At 42.4% G+C, this 20,664-nt stretch overlaps 2 protein-coding genes across 8 annotated transcripts in view; one reads left to right on the top strand and one right to left on the bottom strand.

Moving 5' to 3' along the window:
- The window catches only part of PKD2 (polycystin 2, transient receptor potential cation channel), a 62,071-nt gene extending 49,193 nt beyond the window's left edge, over positions 1-12,878 (top strand). Inside the window, exons 13-15 of one of the 2 annotated variants that reach the window (XM_073637567.1) lie at positions 6,090-6,250; positions 6,589-6,736; positions 7,112-12,878. In XM_073637567.1, coding sequence (XP_073493668.1) covers positions 6,090-6,250; positions 6,589-6,736; positions 7,112-7,351 — 549 coding nt within the window. In that variant the 3' untranslated portion in view covers positions 7,352-12,878. Of the gene's footprint in view, positions 1-6,086; positions 6,251-6,588; positions 6,737-7,111 lie in introns of both variants that reach the window. The other variant, XM_073637561.1, reaches the window with a different exon arrangement.
- A 2,920-nt stretch (positions 12,879-15,798) lies between these two features.
- The window catches only part of ABCG2 (ATP binding cassette subfamily G member 2 (JR blood group)), a 202,959-nt gene continuing 198,093 nt past the window's right edge, over positions 15,799-20,664 (bottom strand). For all 6 annotated transcript variants that reach the window (XM_073637549.1, XM_073637528.1, XM_073637535.1 and 3 more), the window contains one exon: positions 15,799-16,419. In XM_073637549.1, the coding sequence (XP_073493650.1) occupies positions 16,272-16,419 (148 nt within the window). In that variant the 3' untranslated portion in view covers positions 15,799-16,271. The remainder of the gene's footprint in view (positions 16,420-20,664) is intronic.

Raw genomic sequence — 20,664 nt, 5'->3', positions numbered from 1 at the left:
CTGTTATAAGTGATGGACCCTATGTTATTTTAATGTAGGTGATACTTATGCAATTACTACACAAGGAATATGGACAGACGATCCACCCTTTTAAAAGATAACTTGCATCTGCAACGCTGGAAAGAGGGATTCGGATGTTTGCGCTGACTGGGCAGTTGATGCCGGCCGAGTCACTTTGTTCTCTGCCGGATATTATTTTCTTCAGTATCTTCCTATTTGAAGCCGGCACCAAAATGTGGTCTACTGTGCTCAAATATGCGGATCATTATGCATTAAGAACGTGCATCATTAAAGTCAATGGCCCCATCAGCGCACACTGTACGCCCAAATTCCATTTTCCATGGCTTCAGACATAAGCCCTGATGGAGCTAATGTGGCGGTAAAACACAAAGTGAACATAGCCAAATGCTGGAGAACCTTTTTAATTGATCACAGATTAGCTTCATATCAAAAATACAGCTGACAGGTTTGCAATATGTATAGCCCGCCCAAGCCGTACAATAAATGTAGGATCCGATTCACCTTTTCGTTTTAAGTAATTTTTCTTTTTTTTTTTCTTGTGCTATTCATTGACGTGTTTTGTGCAAATTCTTTAAAACAGCGCAGGCAATTCATAAATTTTGCGCTACTCTTTATTAATGTCTGTAACCTTTTTGTGACTTTTTAGATTTTAAAGTTGCAAAAAAAATTGGAGCATAGATAAAATCACTCGAGTAGGGGACTGGAGTACATCTGCACAAAGATGTTGTGACTTTTCGAAAAGTTGCAATTGATGAATCAGCCAAAAAGATCTGTAAAACTGCAATAGCAAACAAAAAAAGTAGTCCATCAGGTGTGGACTTTGCCCTAAAATTCTGTATAATTAATAAGCGATCATGCAGGTGTGCAGGAAACATTGCAAAATAAAATCACTTTTTTATTCCAGAAACCAGAGACTTTAAAGTGAATGTGTCATCAGAATAAGGCAGATCGTTTTATGACAGCTTACCTATATACCTATATATAATTTACATACCCATACATATATGTATATACAGTACAGACCAAAAGTTTGGACACACCTTCTCATTTAAAGATTTTTCTGTATTTTCATGACTTTGAAAATTGTACATTCACACTGAAGGCATCAAAACTATGAATTAACACATGTGGAATTATATACTTAACAAAAAAGTGTGAAACAACTGAAAATATGTCTTATATTCTAGGTTCTTCAAAGTAGCCACCTTTTGCTTTGATGACTGCTTTGCACACTCTTGGCATTCTCTTGATGAGCTTCAAGAGGTAGTCACCGGAAATGGTTTTCACTTCACAGGTGTGCCCTGTCAGGTTTAATAAGTGGGATTTCTTGCCTTATAAATGGGGTAGGGACCATCAGTTGTGTTGTGCAGAAGTCAGGTGGATAAACAGCTGATAGTCCTACTGAATAGACTGTTAGAATTAGTATTATGGCAAGAAAAAAGCAGCTAAGTTAAGAAAAACGAGTGGCCATCATTACTTTAAGAAATGAAGGTCAGTCAGTCCGAAAAATTGGGCAAACTTTGAAAGTGTCACCAAGTGCAGTTGCAAAAACCATCAAGCGCTACAAAGAAACTGTCTCACATGAGGACCGCCCCAGGAAAGGAAGACCAAGAGTCACCTCTGCTTCTGAGGATAAGTTTATCCGAGTCACCAGCCTCAGAAATCGCAGATTAACAGCAGCTTAGATTAGAGACCAGGTCAATGCCACACATAGTTCTAGCAGCAGACACATCTCTTCAACAACTGTTAAGAGGAGACTTTGTGCAGCAGGCCTTCATGGTAAAATAGCTGCTAGGAAACCACTGCTAAGGACAGGCAACAAGCAGAAGAGACTTGTTTGGGCTAAAGAACACAAGGAATGGACATTAGACCAGTGGAAATCTGTGCTTTGGTCTGATGAGTCCAAATTTGAGATCTTTGGTTCCAACCACCGTGTCTTTGTGCGACGCAGAAAAGGTGAACGGATGGACTCTACATGCCTGGTTCCCACCGTGAAGCATGGAGGAGGAGGTGTGATGGTGTGGGGGTGCTTTGCTGGTGACACTATTGGGGATTTATTCAAAATTGAAGGCATACTGAACTAGCATGGCTACCACAGCATCTTGCATCGGCATGCTATTCCATCCGGTTTGCGTTTAGTTGGACCATCATTTATTTTTCAACAGGACAATGACCCCAAACACACCTCCAGGCTGTGTAAGGGCTATTTGACCAAGGAGGAGAGTGATGGGGTGCTACGCCAGATGACCTGGCCTCCACAGTCACCATACCTGAACCCAATCGAGATGGTTTGGGGTGAGCTGGACCGCAGAGTGAAGGCAAAAGGGCCAACAAGTGCTAAGCATCTCTGGGAACTCCTTCAAGATTGTTGGAAGACCATTTCCGGTGACTACCTCTTGAAGCTCATCAAGAGAATGCCAAGAGTGTGCAAAGCAGTCATCAAAGCAAAAGGTGGCTACTTTGAAGAACCTAGAATATAAGACATATTTTCAGTTGTTTCACACTTTTTTGTTAAGTATATAATTCCACATGTGTTAATTCATAGTTTTGATGCCTTCAGTGTGAATGTACAATTTTCATAGTCATGAAAATACAGAAAAATCTTTAAATGAGAAGGTGTGTCCAAACTTTTGGTCTGTACTGTATGTATGGAAATACATTAGGCAAATGTTCAGCCCTGGGGTATGAGCTGTCTGTGTAGTGTCTACGCATTGGGATTTTGTGTTCGAGTTTTCAGTTTTGTTAGAAATTACATTTTTGTTGGGGTTCGACAAGGGCAGGAGCGCATTTTACTGGGGTTACCCCAAGTTAAAGGTTGCGTTTCACTTTCCTGGGGTTATCAGCCCCATGTTGCACATGTATGTGTACATTTCTCCCAATAACACAGAGCTTAGAGTAACCGTTGTTTTAATTTTTCTTCCATAAGTTAATAATACACATGAAAATAAGAAATGTTATAATATATCTTATCCGAGAAATCTGCTTCTTTCTCCTCCTGGACTGATCAGTCATTCTCGATTCCCAGATGAAATCCGTCTTCAGTAAATGCAGATTTTTCGATTACTTTGATGGGAGATGACGATTGGTGCTCATGAAGTTCTATGGAGAACAAAATGTCAGTGTCTGCCTCTAGCTCCTCCCTGCATAGAATTTTATAATCAGCAAATCCTATCTTAATAATGGAAAAATCTTTATTCACTGAAGACAGAGTTTACCCATAAATTGAGAATGAAAGATCAGTCCAGGAGAAGAAAGTAGCAGATCTCTCTGATAAGATCTATTACAAAGTTAGATATTTTCATGGGTACTATTGTTTTAGAATCATAGAATCATAGAATGGTAGAGTTGGAAGGGACCTCCTGGGTCATCTGGTCCAACCCCCTGCTCAAAGCAGGATTCACTAGATCATCTCAGACAGATGTCTGTCCAGCCTCTGTTTGAAGACGTCCATTGAAGGGGAACTCACCACCTCTCGTGGCAGCCTGTTCCACTCATTAATCACCCTAACTGTCAAAAAGTTTTTTCTAATATCTAATCTGTGTCTCCTCCCATTTAGTTTCATCCCATTGCTTCTAGTCTTTCCTTGTGCAAATGAGAATAAAGATGATCCTTCTACAATGTGACAGCCCTTGACATATTTGTAGACAGCTATTAAGTCTCCTCTCAGTCTTCTTTTTTGCAAGCTAAACATTCCCAAATCCTGCAACCGTTCCTCATAGGACATGGTTTGCAGACCAGTCACCATTCTGGTCGCTCTTCTCTGAACTTGCTCCAGTTTGTCTATGTCTTTTTTAAAATGTGGTGCCCAAAACTGTACACAGTATTCCAGATGAGGTCTGACCAAAGAGGAGTAAAGACCGATAATGACTTCACGTGATCTAGACTGTATGCTTCTGTTAATACATCCCAGAATTGTATTTGCCTTTTTTGCTGCTGCATCACACTGTTGACTCATGTTCAGTCTATGATCTATTAGTATACCTAAGTCTTTTTCACATGTACTGTTGCTTAGCTCTATTCCTCCCATTCTGTATATGCTTTTTTTATTTTTATTGCCCAGATGTAGTACTTTGCATTTTTCCCTGTTAAAAACCATTCTGTTGGTTGCTGCCCACTGCTCCAGTTTATTTAGGTCTTTTTGAATCCTCTCTCTCTCTTCTCTAGTATTAGCTATCCCTCCTAGCTTTGTGTCATCAGCAAATTTAATCAGTTTACCCTCAATTCCTTCATCTAAATCATTGATAAAGATGTTGAACAATGCAGGTCCCAGGACGGAGCCCTGTGGTACCCCACTTGAGACATTCATCCAGCTGGATGTGAAGCCATTTACAACCACCCTTTGAGTCCGATCACTAAACCAGTTATGAATCCACCTAACAGTTGCCTGGTCCATTGCATACTTGGTCATTTTTTCAATAAGGATGGTGTGAGATACTTTGTCAAATGCTTTGCTGAAGTCAAGATATACTATATCTACAGCATTTCCCTGATCCACCCAGTCAGTGATTCTGTCATAGAAGGAAATTAAGTTAGTCTGACATGACTTGTTAGTTACAAACCCATGCTGACTCTGGTTAATCACTTCATTCTTATCCATGTACTTACATACATGTTGTTTAATAATTTGTTCAAAGATCTTTCCTGGTATAGAAGTCAGACTCACCGGCCTATAGTTCCCTGGGTCCACCTTCTTCCCCTTTTTGAAGATCGGAACAACATTTGCTCTTCTCCAGTCTTCTGGGACTTCTCCTGTTCTCCAAGAATTTTCAAAGATTATGGAGAGTGGTTCTAAAATTTCTTCTACGATCTCCTTCAGTACTCTGGGGTGTAATTCATCTGGACCTGGAGACTTGAACTCATTTATGTTAGCTAAATATTCCCTCACAATCTTTCTGTTTACAGATAACTTGGATTCCTCTATTCCTTTAAAAGGACAGTGAAGATCAGTTGATGTTACATTTTCTTTCTGAGAGAAAACAGATGCAAAATAGGAATTAAAAAGTTTGGCCTTCTCAACATCCTCTCTTACCATTTCTCCATTTTCATCCTGTAAAAATCCTATAGCATCTTTGACTTTTCTTTTACTTTTGACATACCCCCAAAATCCTTTTTTATTGCTTTTGACATCTCTTGCAAGCCTTAATTCGTTGTCAGCTTTAGCTAACCTGATACGTGCCCTGCAGGATCTGCAGACTGCATTATAATCTTCTTTAGATATGCCTCCCTCTTTCCATTTAATAAACATTTCTTTCTTTCTTTTTAGCATGTGTTTAAGTTCTGTGTTCATCCATCCTGGTTTCCTTAAATGCTTCCCATTCTTCCTACTTTTCGGGATTGTTAACGATTGTGCTTTGAGAATCTCATTTTTAAAAATTTCCCATCCTTCCTGGACATTTTTTGTCCTTAAGGACATCCAGCCATTGGATCCCTCCTATTCTCTTTCTGAGTCTCTTAAAATCTGCCTTTCTAAAATCTAACCTTGAAGTCTGAGTCTTCACATGTCTTCCTCCTCTAGTTATCCAAAATTCTATAATAGCATGATCGCTGCCTCCTAGGGTCCCAGCCACCTTTACCTCCTCAATCATTTCCTCCCTGTTTATAAGGATTAGATCCAAAGTAAGGAAATCCTGAGAACATGACCTGTGGGGGCTGTGAGGATGGGGTTTGGGAAACACTACTGTAGAGCGTACATAAAGTGTTTTCTTTGGGTTTGATTCACCTACAGAGACAGAATGCCTTTTTGACCTCCATAGCGCAGGATGAATTGGCAAACCTTTCTGCAACAAACTGCATTTTTAATACAGTGGGGCACGATTGGAGCCACAGCGTGATGTATGATCTGTATGATGGCGGAATGGTATAAAGCCGAAGTATTCATCAGGAATACTGACAAATACCGCACCTCTTCTGGAAGGCTCGGACACAGTATGCACAGGCCCTGTTGTAATCAATAAGCGAGGGATCTTTCCTTAGTTTCCTTTTATGACTAACGTAAAGACTCACAGATGGATCGGCCTTGCATCCCATGATCAGCAATCAGTAGCTGCATCTTTGTTTCCTCCAAGGAGGACCTGGAGCTGGAGCGCAGCTCTCTGCCTCGTCCCATGAGCAGCCGCAGCTTCCCACGCAGCCTTGATGACTCTGAAGAGGATGATGATGAGGACAGTGGACACAGCTCTCGCAGGAGAGGAAGCAGCTCTAGTGGCGTCTCCTATGAAGAATTTCAAGTGTGAGTGCACGTTTCCCCTATTTTCATGGTAGTTTTCTACCTCTCTTCCTTTTTATCTATAAAAGGCTTGATACCTTAAAGGGTACTGTGAGCACTGAGTGAATCGCTGGTTTGTGCTTACATTTTATATGTCACTGCCCCTTACCAGGCAGGGATTCACTATTCTCTTCTAGTAGAATGACGTTCCATGGGGACCCCTTGTTTTAGCTCTCTAGGGAGATTTTAATGTAACGTATAGAAGCCAGAAGCCCCCCGACTGTCCCCCATTTATCGGTTCCCATTTTTCCTGTCCTTTGATATACGTAATGCAGGCATATAAATGTTCTGTCTTCCTGTAGTCTGGTTAGGCGAGTGGATCGGATGGAGCACTCTATTGGAAGTATCGTGTCTAAGATTGATGCAGTGATTGTTAAGCTGGAAGCCATGGAGAGGGCTAAAATGAAGCGCCGAGAGGTCCTGGCACGACTTCTGGATGGAGTCACCGAGGTATGTGTCTTATTATCGACTTTACTCTAATTTTTTACTGAATGTTTTTTGGGGATGTAAGGGAAAGAGTTGATGAAACTGCTTGCCTATTGCAAGCAGAGGGAGGGGGAGCATCACAACTCTGCTTTCCTGACTTTGTACTTATGTAGAATGATGAGGGAAGGATAAGCAGTCTGGCACAGATAGTGCTGGCTCCTCCGGCTAATGCTATGCTGTTCTGTGGCATCATGGGATTGGTTGGATTGTGTAGGGGTGGAGTAATCAGAGATGATTGGTGGGAGCAGAATGAAAAAACCTTAGTCCAGAGGGGGATATACAATCAGTGAGGAGGGCTATTATGACAAGTTATCATTTTCTTTTGTTTTTTATGTGTAGGATGAAAGGCTTGGCCGGGATAATGAAATGCATAGAGAACAAATGGAGCGCCTGGTGAGAGAAGAATTGGAGAGATGGGAATCCGATGACGCTGCTTCCCAAATGAGCCACCGCTTGGGGACTCCTATTGGAGCCCATGGGCAGGCACGCTCCAGGAGCTCACGGCCTCCCTCCTCACAGTCCACAGAGGGCCAGGATGGGGGAACAGTGGCCACTAGTGTTACAAACAGCCAGGTCTGAATACTGACATAGTGGGTTGGTCGCCGGTAGTAAAGTATGGCTATTTGGTTTCAGGCCAGCAAGTCGAAAACTGCAGTTTGCCGTATCCAGACCTGAGCAATTTCTTATTCTAGACTTTCAAACAAGCGCACAATGATCCCAGCTAATGAGGACAGTGGTAGAATGATGACTATAAAGAACGCCCCCGCCCCGTGCTTTATCCCCTGACCACAGTGAATAAGAGATGAAATACTCACACATTGATGCCCTGCATGTAGGCGCACATAAGGCTTAGTGCTGCAGGCTGGTGAGCCAATATAAGGCTATAAGACTACCGGTACTGTCTATATACAGTGTATTAGAACAGAAAGGTCCAGTGCAATTTAACCTCATCCTTCCCATGTCACTTGTATGTCATTATATGACAATAACAGTATGATGCCTACAGGATTATGTCCTGCAGCCTTTTAGGCACCAATGATTCTAGCACACAACGAACAGTTTATCAGCTTACTTTAAACTTTGTGCATGGTTTTCACCAAAACGACAATTCAATTTTGCGTGGGTTTTAAAGAGCTAGTCCCCGCAGAGCACAGTAGCATTCCAGGTGTCTGCAGAGTTCTGTGGCATGCTGTAGGCTGAGGAGGGATGGCAGGTAATGAGAAGAGAATGCTTCTGCTCCCTTATACTTCACAATACAGTGTAACTACTGAAGGTGGCAGAGGGGGCAGCAGAGAGTGCTGCAGAGGGGGCAGCAGAGAGTGCTGCAGAGGGGGCAGCAGAGAGTGCTGCACAGGGAACAGCAGATAGTGCTGCAGAGGGGACAGCAGAGAGTGCTGCAGAGGGGACAGCAGAGAGTGCTGCAGAGGGGACAGCAGAGGGGACAGCAGAGAGTGCTGCAGAGGGGACAGCAGAGAGTGCTTCAGAGGGGGCAGCAGAGAGTGCTTCAGAGGGGGCAGCAGAGAGTGCTTCAGAGGGGGCAGCAGAGAGTGCTTCAGAGGGGGCAGCAGAGAGTGCTTCAGAGGGGGCAGCAGAGAGTGCTTCAGAGGGGGCAGCAGAGGGGACAGCAGAGAGTGCTGCAGAGGGGACAGCAGAGAGTGCTGCAGAGGGGACAGCAGAGAGTGCTGCAGAGGGGACAGCAGAGTGCTTCAGAGGGGACAGCAGAGAGTGCTTCAGAGGGGGCAGCAGAGTGGACAGCAGAGTGCTGCAGAGGGGGCAGCAGAGAGTGCTTCAGAGGGGACAGCAGAGAGTGCTTCAGAGGGGACAGCAGAGAGTGCTGCAGAGGGGACAGCAGAGAGTGCTGCAGAGGGGACTGCAGAGAGTGCTTCAGAGGGGGCAGCAGAGAGTGCTTCAGAGGGGGCAGCAGAGAGTGCTTCAGAGGGGGCAGCAGAGTGCTTCAGAGGGGGCTGCAGAGGGGACAGCAGAGTGCTGCAGAGGGGACAGCAGAGAGTGCTGCAGAGGGGACAGCAGAGAGTGCTGCAGAGGGGACAGCAGAGAGTGCTGCAGAGGGGGCAGCAGAGAGTGCTTCAGAGGGGGCAGCAGAGAGTGCTTCAGAGGGGGCAGCAGAGAGTGCTTCAGAGGGGGCAGCAGAGAGTGCTTCAGAGGGGGCAGCAGAGAGTGCTTCAGAGGGGGCAGCAGAGAGTGCTTCAGAGGGGGCAGCAGAGAATGCTTCAGAGGGGGCAGCAGAGAGTGCTTCAGAGGGGGCAGCAGAGAGTGCTTCAGAGGGGGCAGCAGAGAGTGCTTCAGAGGGGGCAGCAGAGAGTGCTTCAGAGGGGGCAGCAGAGAGTGCTGCAGAGGGGACAGCAGAGAGTGCTGCAGAGAGTGCTGCAGAGAGGGCCACTGAATGACAGCAGAAGGTGTCGGAGAGGACAGCAGAATGCTGCAGAGAAGGCAGCAGAAGGACAGCATTGCCATAAGACTGTACTGATATATATTACAGCTATGACACATGCTTTTATTAAACAAATATATGGCTGTGATAAATATCTAAAGTTGTATGTTTAAGGAGCTTTCTTTGGGAACTTGTCACCATAAAAATGCAGTACAATCTGCAGTCACCATGTTATAGAGCAGGAGAAGCAGAGTAGATTAATATATATATATATATATATAATATATATACAGTGGATTAAATGATGAAAACACAGATTATATTGAATTTATTCTCACAAAACTATATATTAATCTACTCTGCTCCCCCGGCTCTATAACATGGTGACTGCAGATTGGACTGCATGTTTATGGTGACAGGTCCCATTTAATGCCCACAATCAGATATTTTGCTTCCATGGCCAGTCATCTCCATGTGTAACAGATGTAGCATAGCTAGCGTGGGGTAGCTCCCATCATAATATCACTCAATTATCTTAGATCTTTGAGTCAAAACTATCTTAAAATGGCTTTTCCCTATTGCAACCACTCATTTTCTAAACTGCTATGTGAAAATGAGTAGAATAACCAGAAACGTTCTTGTACATTATTTTCCTACAGGAAACTCTTGTGGGTTACAAAAGAAATAACAGACTAATTCAACTCTGCTACATCTGCACATGTGTCCCGCACCAACACACCAAGTTGTGATGAGCTGAGACTGATCGTGGTACTGCTAGAATGGACACTATTTAACGGCACATTATAGGATATGTCAAGCATTAGGTGTGTTATGGTTTTTTTTGGTCCTTGGAAGTTAATATATAAAACTCCGTCTAGGGCAGAATAGCCGAGCGGTGCTTTCCTAACTGCACTGTACGGGTGTGAACCATTTATTTTATTGTACATAAGCCCAGATTGATGATGGAGCAGCTCTTAAACGTATAAATGGGTTTGAGCATCAGTCTGGAGTTGTGATGATCTGTATAAATACGGTATTCCAAGGATGTGAACAGATCCCTCCTGTAAGATCAGGAAAGGCTTTTGTAAAGAAACCTAGAATCAGGGTTCTTCTGTAGGGATGAGCGGACCCGTGGATGTTTGGGTTCATCTGGTTTGAGCGAAATTTAGTCCAAAGTTTGGTTTGGGTACCAGAACTCTACCCAAACTTGAACCCGAACCCCATAGAAGTCAATGGGGAATCTCTCTGTCTGTCTCTCTTTCTCTCTCCAGCATCCGATCTCCAAACACTAAAACAGACTTCCAGGAGAAGTCCGTGTTCGGAGTTCAGCACCGGGCACTAGGTGTGCAGTACGAACCCCAAACTTTACAGTTCAGGTTTGCTCATCTCTATTCTTCTGTTATGTTAGGGCTCTAGTCAGAATAAAAGAAATCTGACACCAGGTATTCTCTATTCCATCTGAGAGCAGCATGATGTAGGGGCAGAGACCCTGATTCAAGAGATGTATCACTTACTGGGCTACTTGCTGCAGTTTTGATAAAATCACTGTTTTATCTGCTGCAGATCTACCATTCTCTGAATACTGAGCTCTATATAACCCGCCCAAACCACTGATTGGCAGCCTTCTACCTATACAGTGTATGCAGAAAGCTGTCAATCAGTGGTGTGGGCGAGGTTATAGAGAGCTCATGAAAATGGAGGTCTACATGGCGGCAGGTTTACTAGTCTTCTAGTGAGATGATATTGCGCTGATAAATCAGTGATTTTAACAAAACTACAGCAAGTAGCCCAGGAAGTGACAAATCGCTGAAATCAGGGTCTCTGTCTCTACATTATACTGCTTTCAAATTAGGTGGCAAAAACCTGATGACAAACTCTTTTTAAAGGTGCATATCCACTTCATCATTTAATCCAATCTAATGTAATCTGATCCAACTTTGTAAATAGCACCTACATTAATAATCTCATTTTATGTTATACAGTGTGTGGCATTAGGATTTATTCCTTTTGTTTCTTTAGGTGGATGGGTAGGGTACGCTCACACATGGCAGATTTATTTCAGAAGTTTCCGGAGTGGAAATTCCACACTTATGAATGGGATTTTCTCACCAGTGTGTGCATATATTTTTATATATTCCATTCACATGTATGAAACAGCGCTGCCACGTGTGAACATGCAGTATGGGGAACACAAATAACTCTGAAAGAAGACGACTGGGCCATAAGAACCTTTTTTTTCCTTTGGTTCTTAAATGCCAGTCGAGAGATAAAAGGCCTTGTAAATAATTCTGTAGCACGTTGTTACTGTTGTATTTTTTATGAACAAACTTCATCTTGAAGTGCTCAAGTCTCATGGATATCCGTGTACGTTTTATGATTCTGCTCAAGTGTGAGAAGTAAATCTATTTTACACTAGAACTTTCTGAATCACGTAACATAGCTAGATTGTATATGGAAAGTTTTGTATGAATACTTGCAAAATTGTATCATGTTGGCACAAAGTGTATGTAGTCACACCAAAGTGTCCAAGTGTATGGTCTGTATGTTCACACAGAGTTTTTGAGAGGCTGAGGGATCTAGGGAAATCCACTTCCATAAACGTGACTTCTTTGAGGGCATGGGGAGGGTTTGGAGGTGGTTATCTTTTAGTGTGTTTTTTCAGCCTTTTTTTTTTGTACTGCTTAAAGTTTTCAAAACCTCTTCACAAAAAAACACTTTAGATGGAGGTTGTTTTAAAAGAAAAGTGGATTATCTATTGAAATGACTCAGAAGTGTATTCAATGAGTATTTGAAGTGGCATTTCATGAGGACTTTGGAGCGGATCACATTCCGAATCATTGTCAAAAAAACTCACTTTGTGAACATACTCTTACTGCTCATGTTATAAAGTGATTTGTCTCTTATCAGTGTTTGTAGTGTAAAGTACAGCTGAATAAATATCATTGACGTGACATTCAATTAATGCAGGGGTGCACAATTTTTTTTATTCTGATTGCCGTATTGTCCGACTGAACCAACCCCAAGGTCTGTAATAAAACTAGGTAATGGGTGGCATTATTTTATGAGGGAATGTCAAAAGTACATGCTATAGAAATCTAATAGGTGCTGCTTTTATTTTTATGACTCGCACCTATCAGGAGAATGCAGTGGCAGCGTGCATGTTCGACCACCGATCCATTCATTTCCTATGGGGCTGCTCAGCACTGCGCTCAGCTTTTTTCAGCAGCCCCAAAGAGAATGAGTGGAGCATCAGTCTGGCATCTAACCTGCTGCTTCATTTTGTAACAGGGAAAAAAGTGCCCTATTGGGAATAAAAATTCATCATTCTGCTGATTACTACCAGTTGCGGCATTCAGCCCCCTACCTATCACCACCACAATAAACGTAGAAGGCTAATTTTTCTCCTCATCTAGTCCTTTCCATGCCAATATATGATGGTCCTGAAGTTGTCCACTCAGCGCACCATTAGTACCTGTCCCTGTGGTGCTACTGACCACTCTTCTCCCCGACATGGAAAATACATGTGATCAGCTACTGTCAAGAATGTCTGATGGCTGAACAGAAGGGTATTGAAGGCCACATGTGGCCCCCGGGCCGCAGTTTGTGCACCCCTGCCTTAATGAGTAGTTGTGTATTATACACTTTATATGCTGTAGGTACAGTATGATATACCACATGCACTTTATATTAATAAAGATATTGTCATTTTGGATTTTACTAAGTCTTCTGTGGTTTGTGTTAGTAGTTAAAAGTAGAATTGACACCTACAATAATGGTATAAGGAATCCACTCCCAACGCCCATTAGATTACCTGTAAAGCACAAATGAAGCACTCAAGAGATTATGAATCTTGAGGTTTACTTGTTGATTCTCCACCCATTTCTGCTCTCATAAGGTGACACTTACACATTTTACATCATTATTTATATACCAAAACCAGGAGTGGGCCCTCACCACAGAAGATACGCAAAGTTTTCAACTATACGAGAGCAGAGTCTGTATAGATAACACAGAAAAAAATACAGTAGCTACAAAAAGGTGAATAGTATGTTTAGTGAAAACAAAAAAAAAAGAAATTTTAGACCAAAGTCGGCTGAACCCGCCAATATCGACGGTCTGATGTGTATGTGAGTGCTGGCCGACCAATGGTTGGAAGACATGTCGATAGAATATGTCTGATTTCGGACAGCATTGTTCTCCCCGAGATAAGCCGCTGGCCGGCGCGTCAGTCGGTGGCTTCCTCATAGAGAACACAGGAGCGCTCAGCCCAGCATGCGCTCCTGTATATGGGAGAGTCAGCTGAGATGGCTGCTGGCTGAACGATCCATCCGAAACATTGTTCGACCAAGAGCAGCCTTGATGGCAAATCTCCCCTAAGGGTATGTGCATACGATGGCTTTTAGACGCCAGCGTACCTGTCGAGTTTTTCAAGCAGAAGACTCATCAGGAAAACACCAGCAGTTTTCTCCGAAGCGTGTTTTCTGTAGTTTTTTGCAGTAGCTTGTATAAAATATTGAGACGCTTCCAAGTGGAAGCTCCCTGAAGAAGGCACTGGGTTTACAAACCGCTCAATAGACTGAACATATACACAGTCGTTTTTACATTGCAATGCATATGTTCATTCTTTTCACATTTACTAGGAGCGGACCTGAGTGAAAATGACTTGAAAATGTGCACATACCCCTATGTTGATTTGTACATATTCCAAACTAACCAATCTTAATCCTGTACAGTTTCCATTATGTTGATACAAGAAATATGTGGCCCCCAATGTCAGTCTCGCTCCTGTCAATGTTTCATCTCGCCAATCCAATAGTCAAGTTGTGTTCATCTCATGCTTAGATTGGCCTACATAAATCCTGGCACAAGAACTAAACTATGCGTAGATCACAATGTAGGCTCTGCAATTTACATAAGTGTACAGCGTGTAATGTTTGCGATCCACATGGTTAATGAAAATTTGTGTGGGACTCATATTTAGACACACTGAACAGTCATCACAAGGACTCAAGCTCTTTTCGATTCATCTTTCCACTAGGATTGTTGGTTGAGTCTGAACTCAGAGGACCTTGCGTTTTATGTATGCCTAATTTTGGAATTCAGCTAATGTTGTCCATAGGGTTACTTTATTCTATAATGACATAGAAGAATGGAATTATTTTTCTAGAAGCATAGTGCATACGGATTTGGAGAAATTTCCAATTTTCTCTTGGCAGCATTGCAAACTCCTCTCACATAGGTTATCTATAACGAGTTGTATGATCTTTATCCTCTGCTGTCTTCTCCACAATTTATGACAAGTGATGTCTGTGGGGGAATAAGTGGATTTTTGTACCCAGCATAGAATCTTTATTGCTAATCATGAGACCTGACACTAAAGTAAAATGGCTTGCTTCTATCCAGACCACACTCGGCCCTCATTTCTAAAATAATCCGACTGAATGGGTTTATAGACTGTTCATTGCATCTTGGGCAAGGTGCCTTCATCCATGAAGGATGCACTAACAGGGGTATCTCTTGCATTTGCATGGTATGCTTCACATATATTATTGAAGGTCAGCATCCCTTTGTTGATATATGTGATGCCCGAGTATCTTGAAGGATGTGTCATAAAGATCAAGGTTGAATATCTTCTGAAGGAGAGGACCTGCACGATGACCATATCGTAGGGAAGGAGTAATTGGGTTGAGTGACAGAAAATGGTCTTCTCAATAGACTTACATGGACAGCTGGGGAAGCTGAAGAGCGACCAAGAAGGCCTACAAAAAGTTGCCAAATGTTCAACCGCTTGAAGGAAAGAACACACGGGGCATAAAAGGCGAGAGACGTAAAACTTTAGGACACTAGTCATGCATCAAGCCCCAGCTGCAGCAAGGAAAGAAGGTTGTGAGATAGAAGGTGGGCACAGTATGAAGGAGCTGGGGGTGAGGGTGGCACTTCAATAAGGTCAACGGCGTCTTCATGCCCAGGGCATTATGACTGGTTCCTGGACCACTAGAAGACAGGGTCCCCTTTCATTTAGATGTTTTTAATGAGTAATTAAACTTTTTTTTTTTTTACTTAAAGGGCTAGTCCGGGCATATAATACTGATTATCTATCCTTAGGATAGCCCCACAATATAACAAATTGGAGGGGGTCCGGTTCCAGCACCCCACCAATCAACTGTTATTAGCTTATTTTCTTAAATAGGAGCTGATCTGCAGTACCCAGCAGTGGTTACTACACATTGAACAGAACATCCAACTACTGCCAGAGCTACAAAAGAGCTGATCAGTGTGGTTTTTGGACTTCCACTGATCTGATATTGATAACCTATCCTAAAAATAGGTCATCAATATTAAATGTTTGATCAATTGCTTTAATTAAATCTTCCAGATATTGCAAAGTGATGAATTTTGGTTATATTGTTCTATGAAGAAATAAAGGTGAAGGTTTATACAGAGAAGATGGAGTTCTTGTGTTTCTTTTTTCAATAATGCCAATGTCTTTGATTTAATTATTTTCAAAAAGCATCATATGGCAGCTTACAGAGTGGTGGAGAGCTGCAGGGGCGGCGTGCCGCTGCATCGGCTACGCCACACAACCCTGCAAATGACCATAATACTCATGAGAGATGGGAAGAAGAAAGCTACAAAGTTAGCACAAGGAAAACAAATTTATTTTTGAAATCCACCAGGCAGTCCTTACGTAACTCTGCCCCTACAAGCTTATTTTATCTTAAAAAAAAATATTAATAAAAAGGCTTATCTGTTTCTGTGCAAACACTGCATAGTGTTTCACTAAGAATTTTAACATTCAAACTTTAAATTTACAGCTGTTATAAAACAATTTATGATAAGTTGCCTATAAACAAACATAAAGAAATAAAACGGAAACCAAGTTACTAAAATTAGAATATTAAAGTATGTTAAGAACATTAGTCATAAATAATTTTTCTCGAGTTTAATTTACATTACTGTAAAAGAATACTTACACTGGCAGTACACTGGCAGTATTACTCCGCTAATCCTTAACTGTTCCATACATTAGGATAGAGAGGTCACTTAGTGATTTATAATATATTTACATATAGGATTAGTGGCTAGCTAACATTCTCTTGTTGGTTCAGCTTATGTGAGCTTCTTCATGAATTTCAACTTCAGGTAGGCGATTGAGAGGAATATCATGGTCATTATAGCCAATGCCAAGTGGTTCTGCCACAGGCCCCAGCTGCTGTAGTCAATGCCTTGATTTATAAGATGATCTATTCCAGAGCCCCTTTAAAAAAAAGACAGGAAAAACAAAATTAAAAGCAGACCTTACTTTGGGAGAACTGACCGTTTCCCTTGATATTTTGCGCCTTTATGACCAGTACACTATTTCAATTTTTTTGCATGTACTGGTCATTTGGCTATTCAGTTTCAACCCAATAGCAGCAATTTTTTTAGCAATATTGGCCTTTTATTGAATGAAAATATGCAAACTTTAGTTTTGTTTTGTTAGTTTTTTTTAAGTAGAATTTTAAATAAATACAACATTTTTTTCTTTCTACCATTAATCCACAATGGTTACATATCAATATCCAGTTAGGGACACTGCATTGGGGACCAAGCCTTGAATATTATTAACAAGTGATTGTTACACTTTTTATTATTGAACCCAAGAAGAAAAAGGATTTCCTGGCACTTCCATTCATAAAATTCATCTTTTTATTAGAAATTAATTTTACAACAAGAGAATCCATCATGAGGATAAAACCTTGAGCGTTTCTGATATACACTATGCCCTTAGTTATAAGAATTTAATATTGCTATGACTGGGGCGTAGTGTACTCCATTCATATTCCTATATTCGTATATACACTGCTCAAAAAAATAAAGGGAACACTTAAACAACAGAATATAACTCCAAGTAAATCAAACTTCTGTGAAATCAAACTGTCCACTTAGGAAGCAACACTGATTGACAATCAATTTCACATGCTGTTGTGCAAATGGAATAGACAATAGATGGAAATTATTGGCAATTATCAAGACACCCTCAATAAAGGAGTGGTTCTGCAGGTGGGTACCACAGACCACATCTCAGTACCAATGCTTTCTGGCTGATGTTTTGGTCACTTTTGAATGTTGGCTGTGCTTTTACACTCGTGGTAGCATGAGACGGACTCTACAACCCACAGAAGTTGCTCAGGTAGTGCAGCTCATCCAGGATGGCACATCAATGCGAGCTGTGGCAAGAAGGTTTGTTGTGTCTGTCGGCGTAGTGTCCAGAGGCTGAAGGCGCTACCAGGAGACAGGCCAGTACACCAGGAGACGTGGAGGGGGCCGTAGGAGGGCAACAACCCAGCAGCAGGACCGCTACCTCCGCCTTTGTGCAAGGAGGAACAGGAGAAGCACTGCCAGAGCCCTGCAAAATGACCTCCAGCAGGCCACAAATGTGCTTGTGTCTGCACAAACAGAAACCGACTCCATGAGGGTGGTATGAGGGCCCGGCGTCCACAGATGGGGGTTGTGCTCACAGCCCAACACCGTGCAGGATGCTTGGCATTTGCCACAGAACACCAGGATTGGCAAAGTCGCCACTGGCGTCCTGTACTCTTCACAGATGAAAGCAGGTTCACACTGAGCACGTGACAGAGTCTGGAGACGCCGTGGAGAGCGATCTGCTGCCTGCAGCATCCTTCAGCATGACCGGTTTGGCAGTGGGTCAGTAATGGTGTGGGGTGACATTTCTTTGGAAGGCCGCACAGCCCTCCATGTGCTCGCCAGAGGTAGCCTGACTGCCATTAGGTACTGAGATGAGATCCTCAGACCCCTTGTTAGACCATATGCTGGTGCGGTTGGCCCTGGGTTCTTCCTAATGCAGGACAATGCCAGACCTCATGTGTCTGGGGTGTGTCAGCAGTTCCTGCAAGATGAAGGCATTGAAGCTATGGACTGGCCCGCCCGTTCCCCAGGCCTGAATCCGATTGAGCACATCTGGGACATCATGTCTCGCTCCATCCACCAACGTCACGTTGCACCACAGACTGTCCAGGAGTTGGTGGATGCTTTAGTCCAGGTCTGGGAGGAGATCCCACAGGAGACCATCTGCAACCTCATCAGGAGCATGCCCAGGCATTGTAGGGAGGTCATACAGGCACGTGGAGGCCACACACAATACTGACCCTCATTTTGACTTGTTTTAAGGACATTACATCAAAGTTGGATCATAATAATAATAATAATAATAATAATAGTTTATTTTTATAGCGCCAACATATTCCGCAGCACTTTACAAATTTTAGGGGGGACTTATACAGACAATACAGAATAAGCATATCTCATATCGAACGGAGTGAGGGCCCTGCTCGCGAGCTTACAGTCTATGAGGAAGTGGGGGAGACACAAAAGGTAAAAAGTACATATATTGTATAATGCAGCCTTGATATACTGAATAGGATAAATAATAATACATGGACTGGTCGCCAGCCAGTATGTGTGCAGTCCTGACAGAGGCTTTTATGTGCATGGTTGGTTTGAACCCGAAGTTGAAGAAGATTTTAATATGGGGGAAAGCTGGGATGGACAGAGTGTGTTTAGGTGATACGCCAGTCTAAAGAAATGTGTTTTTAGGGTTCGCTTGAAACTGTGGGTATTGGGAATTAAACGAACTGTCCTGGGTAGTGCATTCCAGAGAATTGGCGCAGCACGCGAGAAATCTTGGAGACGGGAGTGGGAAGTTCGGATTATGGAGGATTTTAGTTTCAAGTCATTTGCAGAACGGAGGGCACGTGTAGGGTGGTAGACTGAGACAAGGGAGGAGATGTAGGGGGGTACTGAAGCATGGAGCGCTTTGTGGGTAAGCGTGATAAGTTTAAAACGAACTCTATATTGGATGGGCAACCAATGCAATGACTGGCACAGGGAAGAGGCATCTGAGTAGCGGTTGGCGAGGAATATGATCCTGGCTGCTGCGTTCAGGACGGATTGGAGAGGGGAGAGTTTAGTAAGAGGGAGACCGATTAGTAGAGCGTTGCAATAGTCAAGACGAGAATGAATAAGAGCGACAGTAAGAGTTTTTGCCGAGTCAAAGGTGAGAAAAGTCCTGATTCTTTAGATGTTTTTGAGGTGTAGATGACATGAACGAGCGAGTGATTTGATGTGAGGAGTGAAAGAAAGATCTGAATCAAAAATGACCCCAAGACAGCGGGCTTGTAGCTGGGGAGTAATGGTTGAGCCACAAACGGAGATGGCAATATCGGGCACAGGTAGATTAATGGAGGGAGGAAAGACGAGTAGTTCAGTTTTTGACAGATTCAGTTTTAGGTAGAGGGAGGACATAGTGTTAGACACAGCAGAAAGACAAATCACTGGTCTTTTGTAGTAATGCAGGGGTGATGTCCAGAGCAGAGGTGTATAATTGGGTGTCATCAGCATAGAGATGGATCAGCCTGTAGTGTGTTTTTCCACTTTAATTTTGGGGGTGACTCCAAATCCAGGCCTCCATTGGTTAATAAATTTGATTTCCATTGATGATTTTTGTGTGATTTTGTTGTCAGCACATTCAACTTTGTTCAGAACAAAGTATTCAATGAGAATATTTCATTCATTCAGATCTAGGATGTGGTATTTGAGTGCTCCCTTTATTTTTTTGAGCAGTGTATTATACGCCATTCATATTCCAATGACTAAGGGCAGAGTGTAAGCCAGAAATGAGAAAGGTTTTATCCTCATAATGGATCCTCCTGTTTTTAAATGAATTTCTAATAAAAACATGAATTTTATGGATGGAAGTGCCGGAAAATCCTTTTTTCCTTCTTTGGTTCTACAATATCTGAGTTTCACCAGCAGGAATTGGCACCCATTCATCAACTTTCCGGAGTATCCCGAACAATATTCGCATGGTGAGCTTCTTTATTTCTTTTTTTTACATTTTTCTTAGTATTTATTCAGATTTTTGTTGCTGTTGTTCTAAAACAAGGCTTTTTAATGACAGATGTAAAAAGGCGTATCTGTGATCATTAAAGTGTTTAAGAACCGCAACCAAAATATAAAAAAAACTAGCTTTCAATGTACCTAATGTGCAATGGCATTCTGCAATTAATGAATACATGAATTCTACCTTTGCTGCAATGAAAAATTGTGAGGTGCTTAGTTTCAGGACATTATACTGTAAGTCCATCCATCAGCGACATGGTGGCCTCATCTCAGATACGTCCACTGGGCAAGTCACCGTTATCCACTCTTTTTTCCCAGACATCTTTTAATTAGGGCTAAGCTGGTTTCGATCTCTTCCCCACTATATTTGAGGCCTGGTTAGGCACAAAGAGAGATTAGTCAGTAAAGTTAAGGTTCCATCTAAGATGAGGTTGCCTTGTTGGTGGTGGATGGCCTTATGCAATTTTGATCAGAACTGAAAACTAAGTATTTGATGTTTTGTATGTGTGTAGTGGAATTAATGTATTGTTGTGTAGTGTCTGTACATATAGCTTTCAATGTAGTGTCCTGGTTTCTGGTATGACGTTTAATGGGGGCTAGC

The sequence above is a fragment of the Phyllobates terribilis genome, unplaced genomic scaffold (assembly GCF_046119375.1).
Source record: "Phyllobates terribilis strain yellow unplaced genomic scaffold, ASM4611937v1 Scaffold_1__5_contigs__length_1240528914, whole genome shotgun sequence".
Classification (NCBI taxonomy): Eukaryota; Metazoa; Chordata; class Amphibia; order Anura; family Dendrobatidae; genus Phyllobates; species Phyllobates terribilis.
This window is presented reverse-complemented; position numbering and strand designations above follow the sequence as displayed.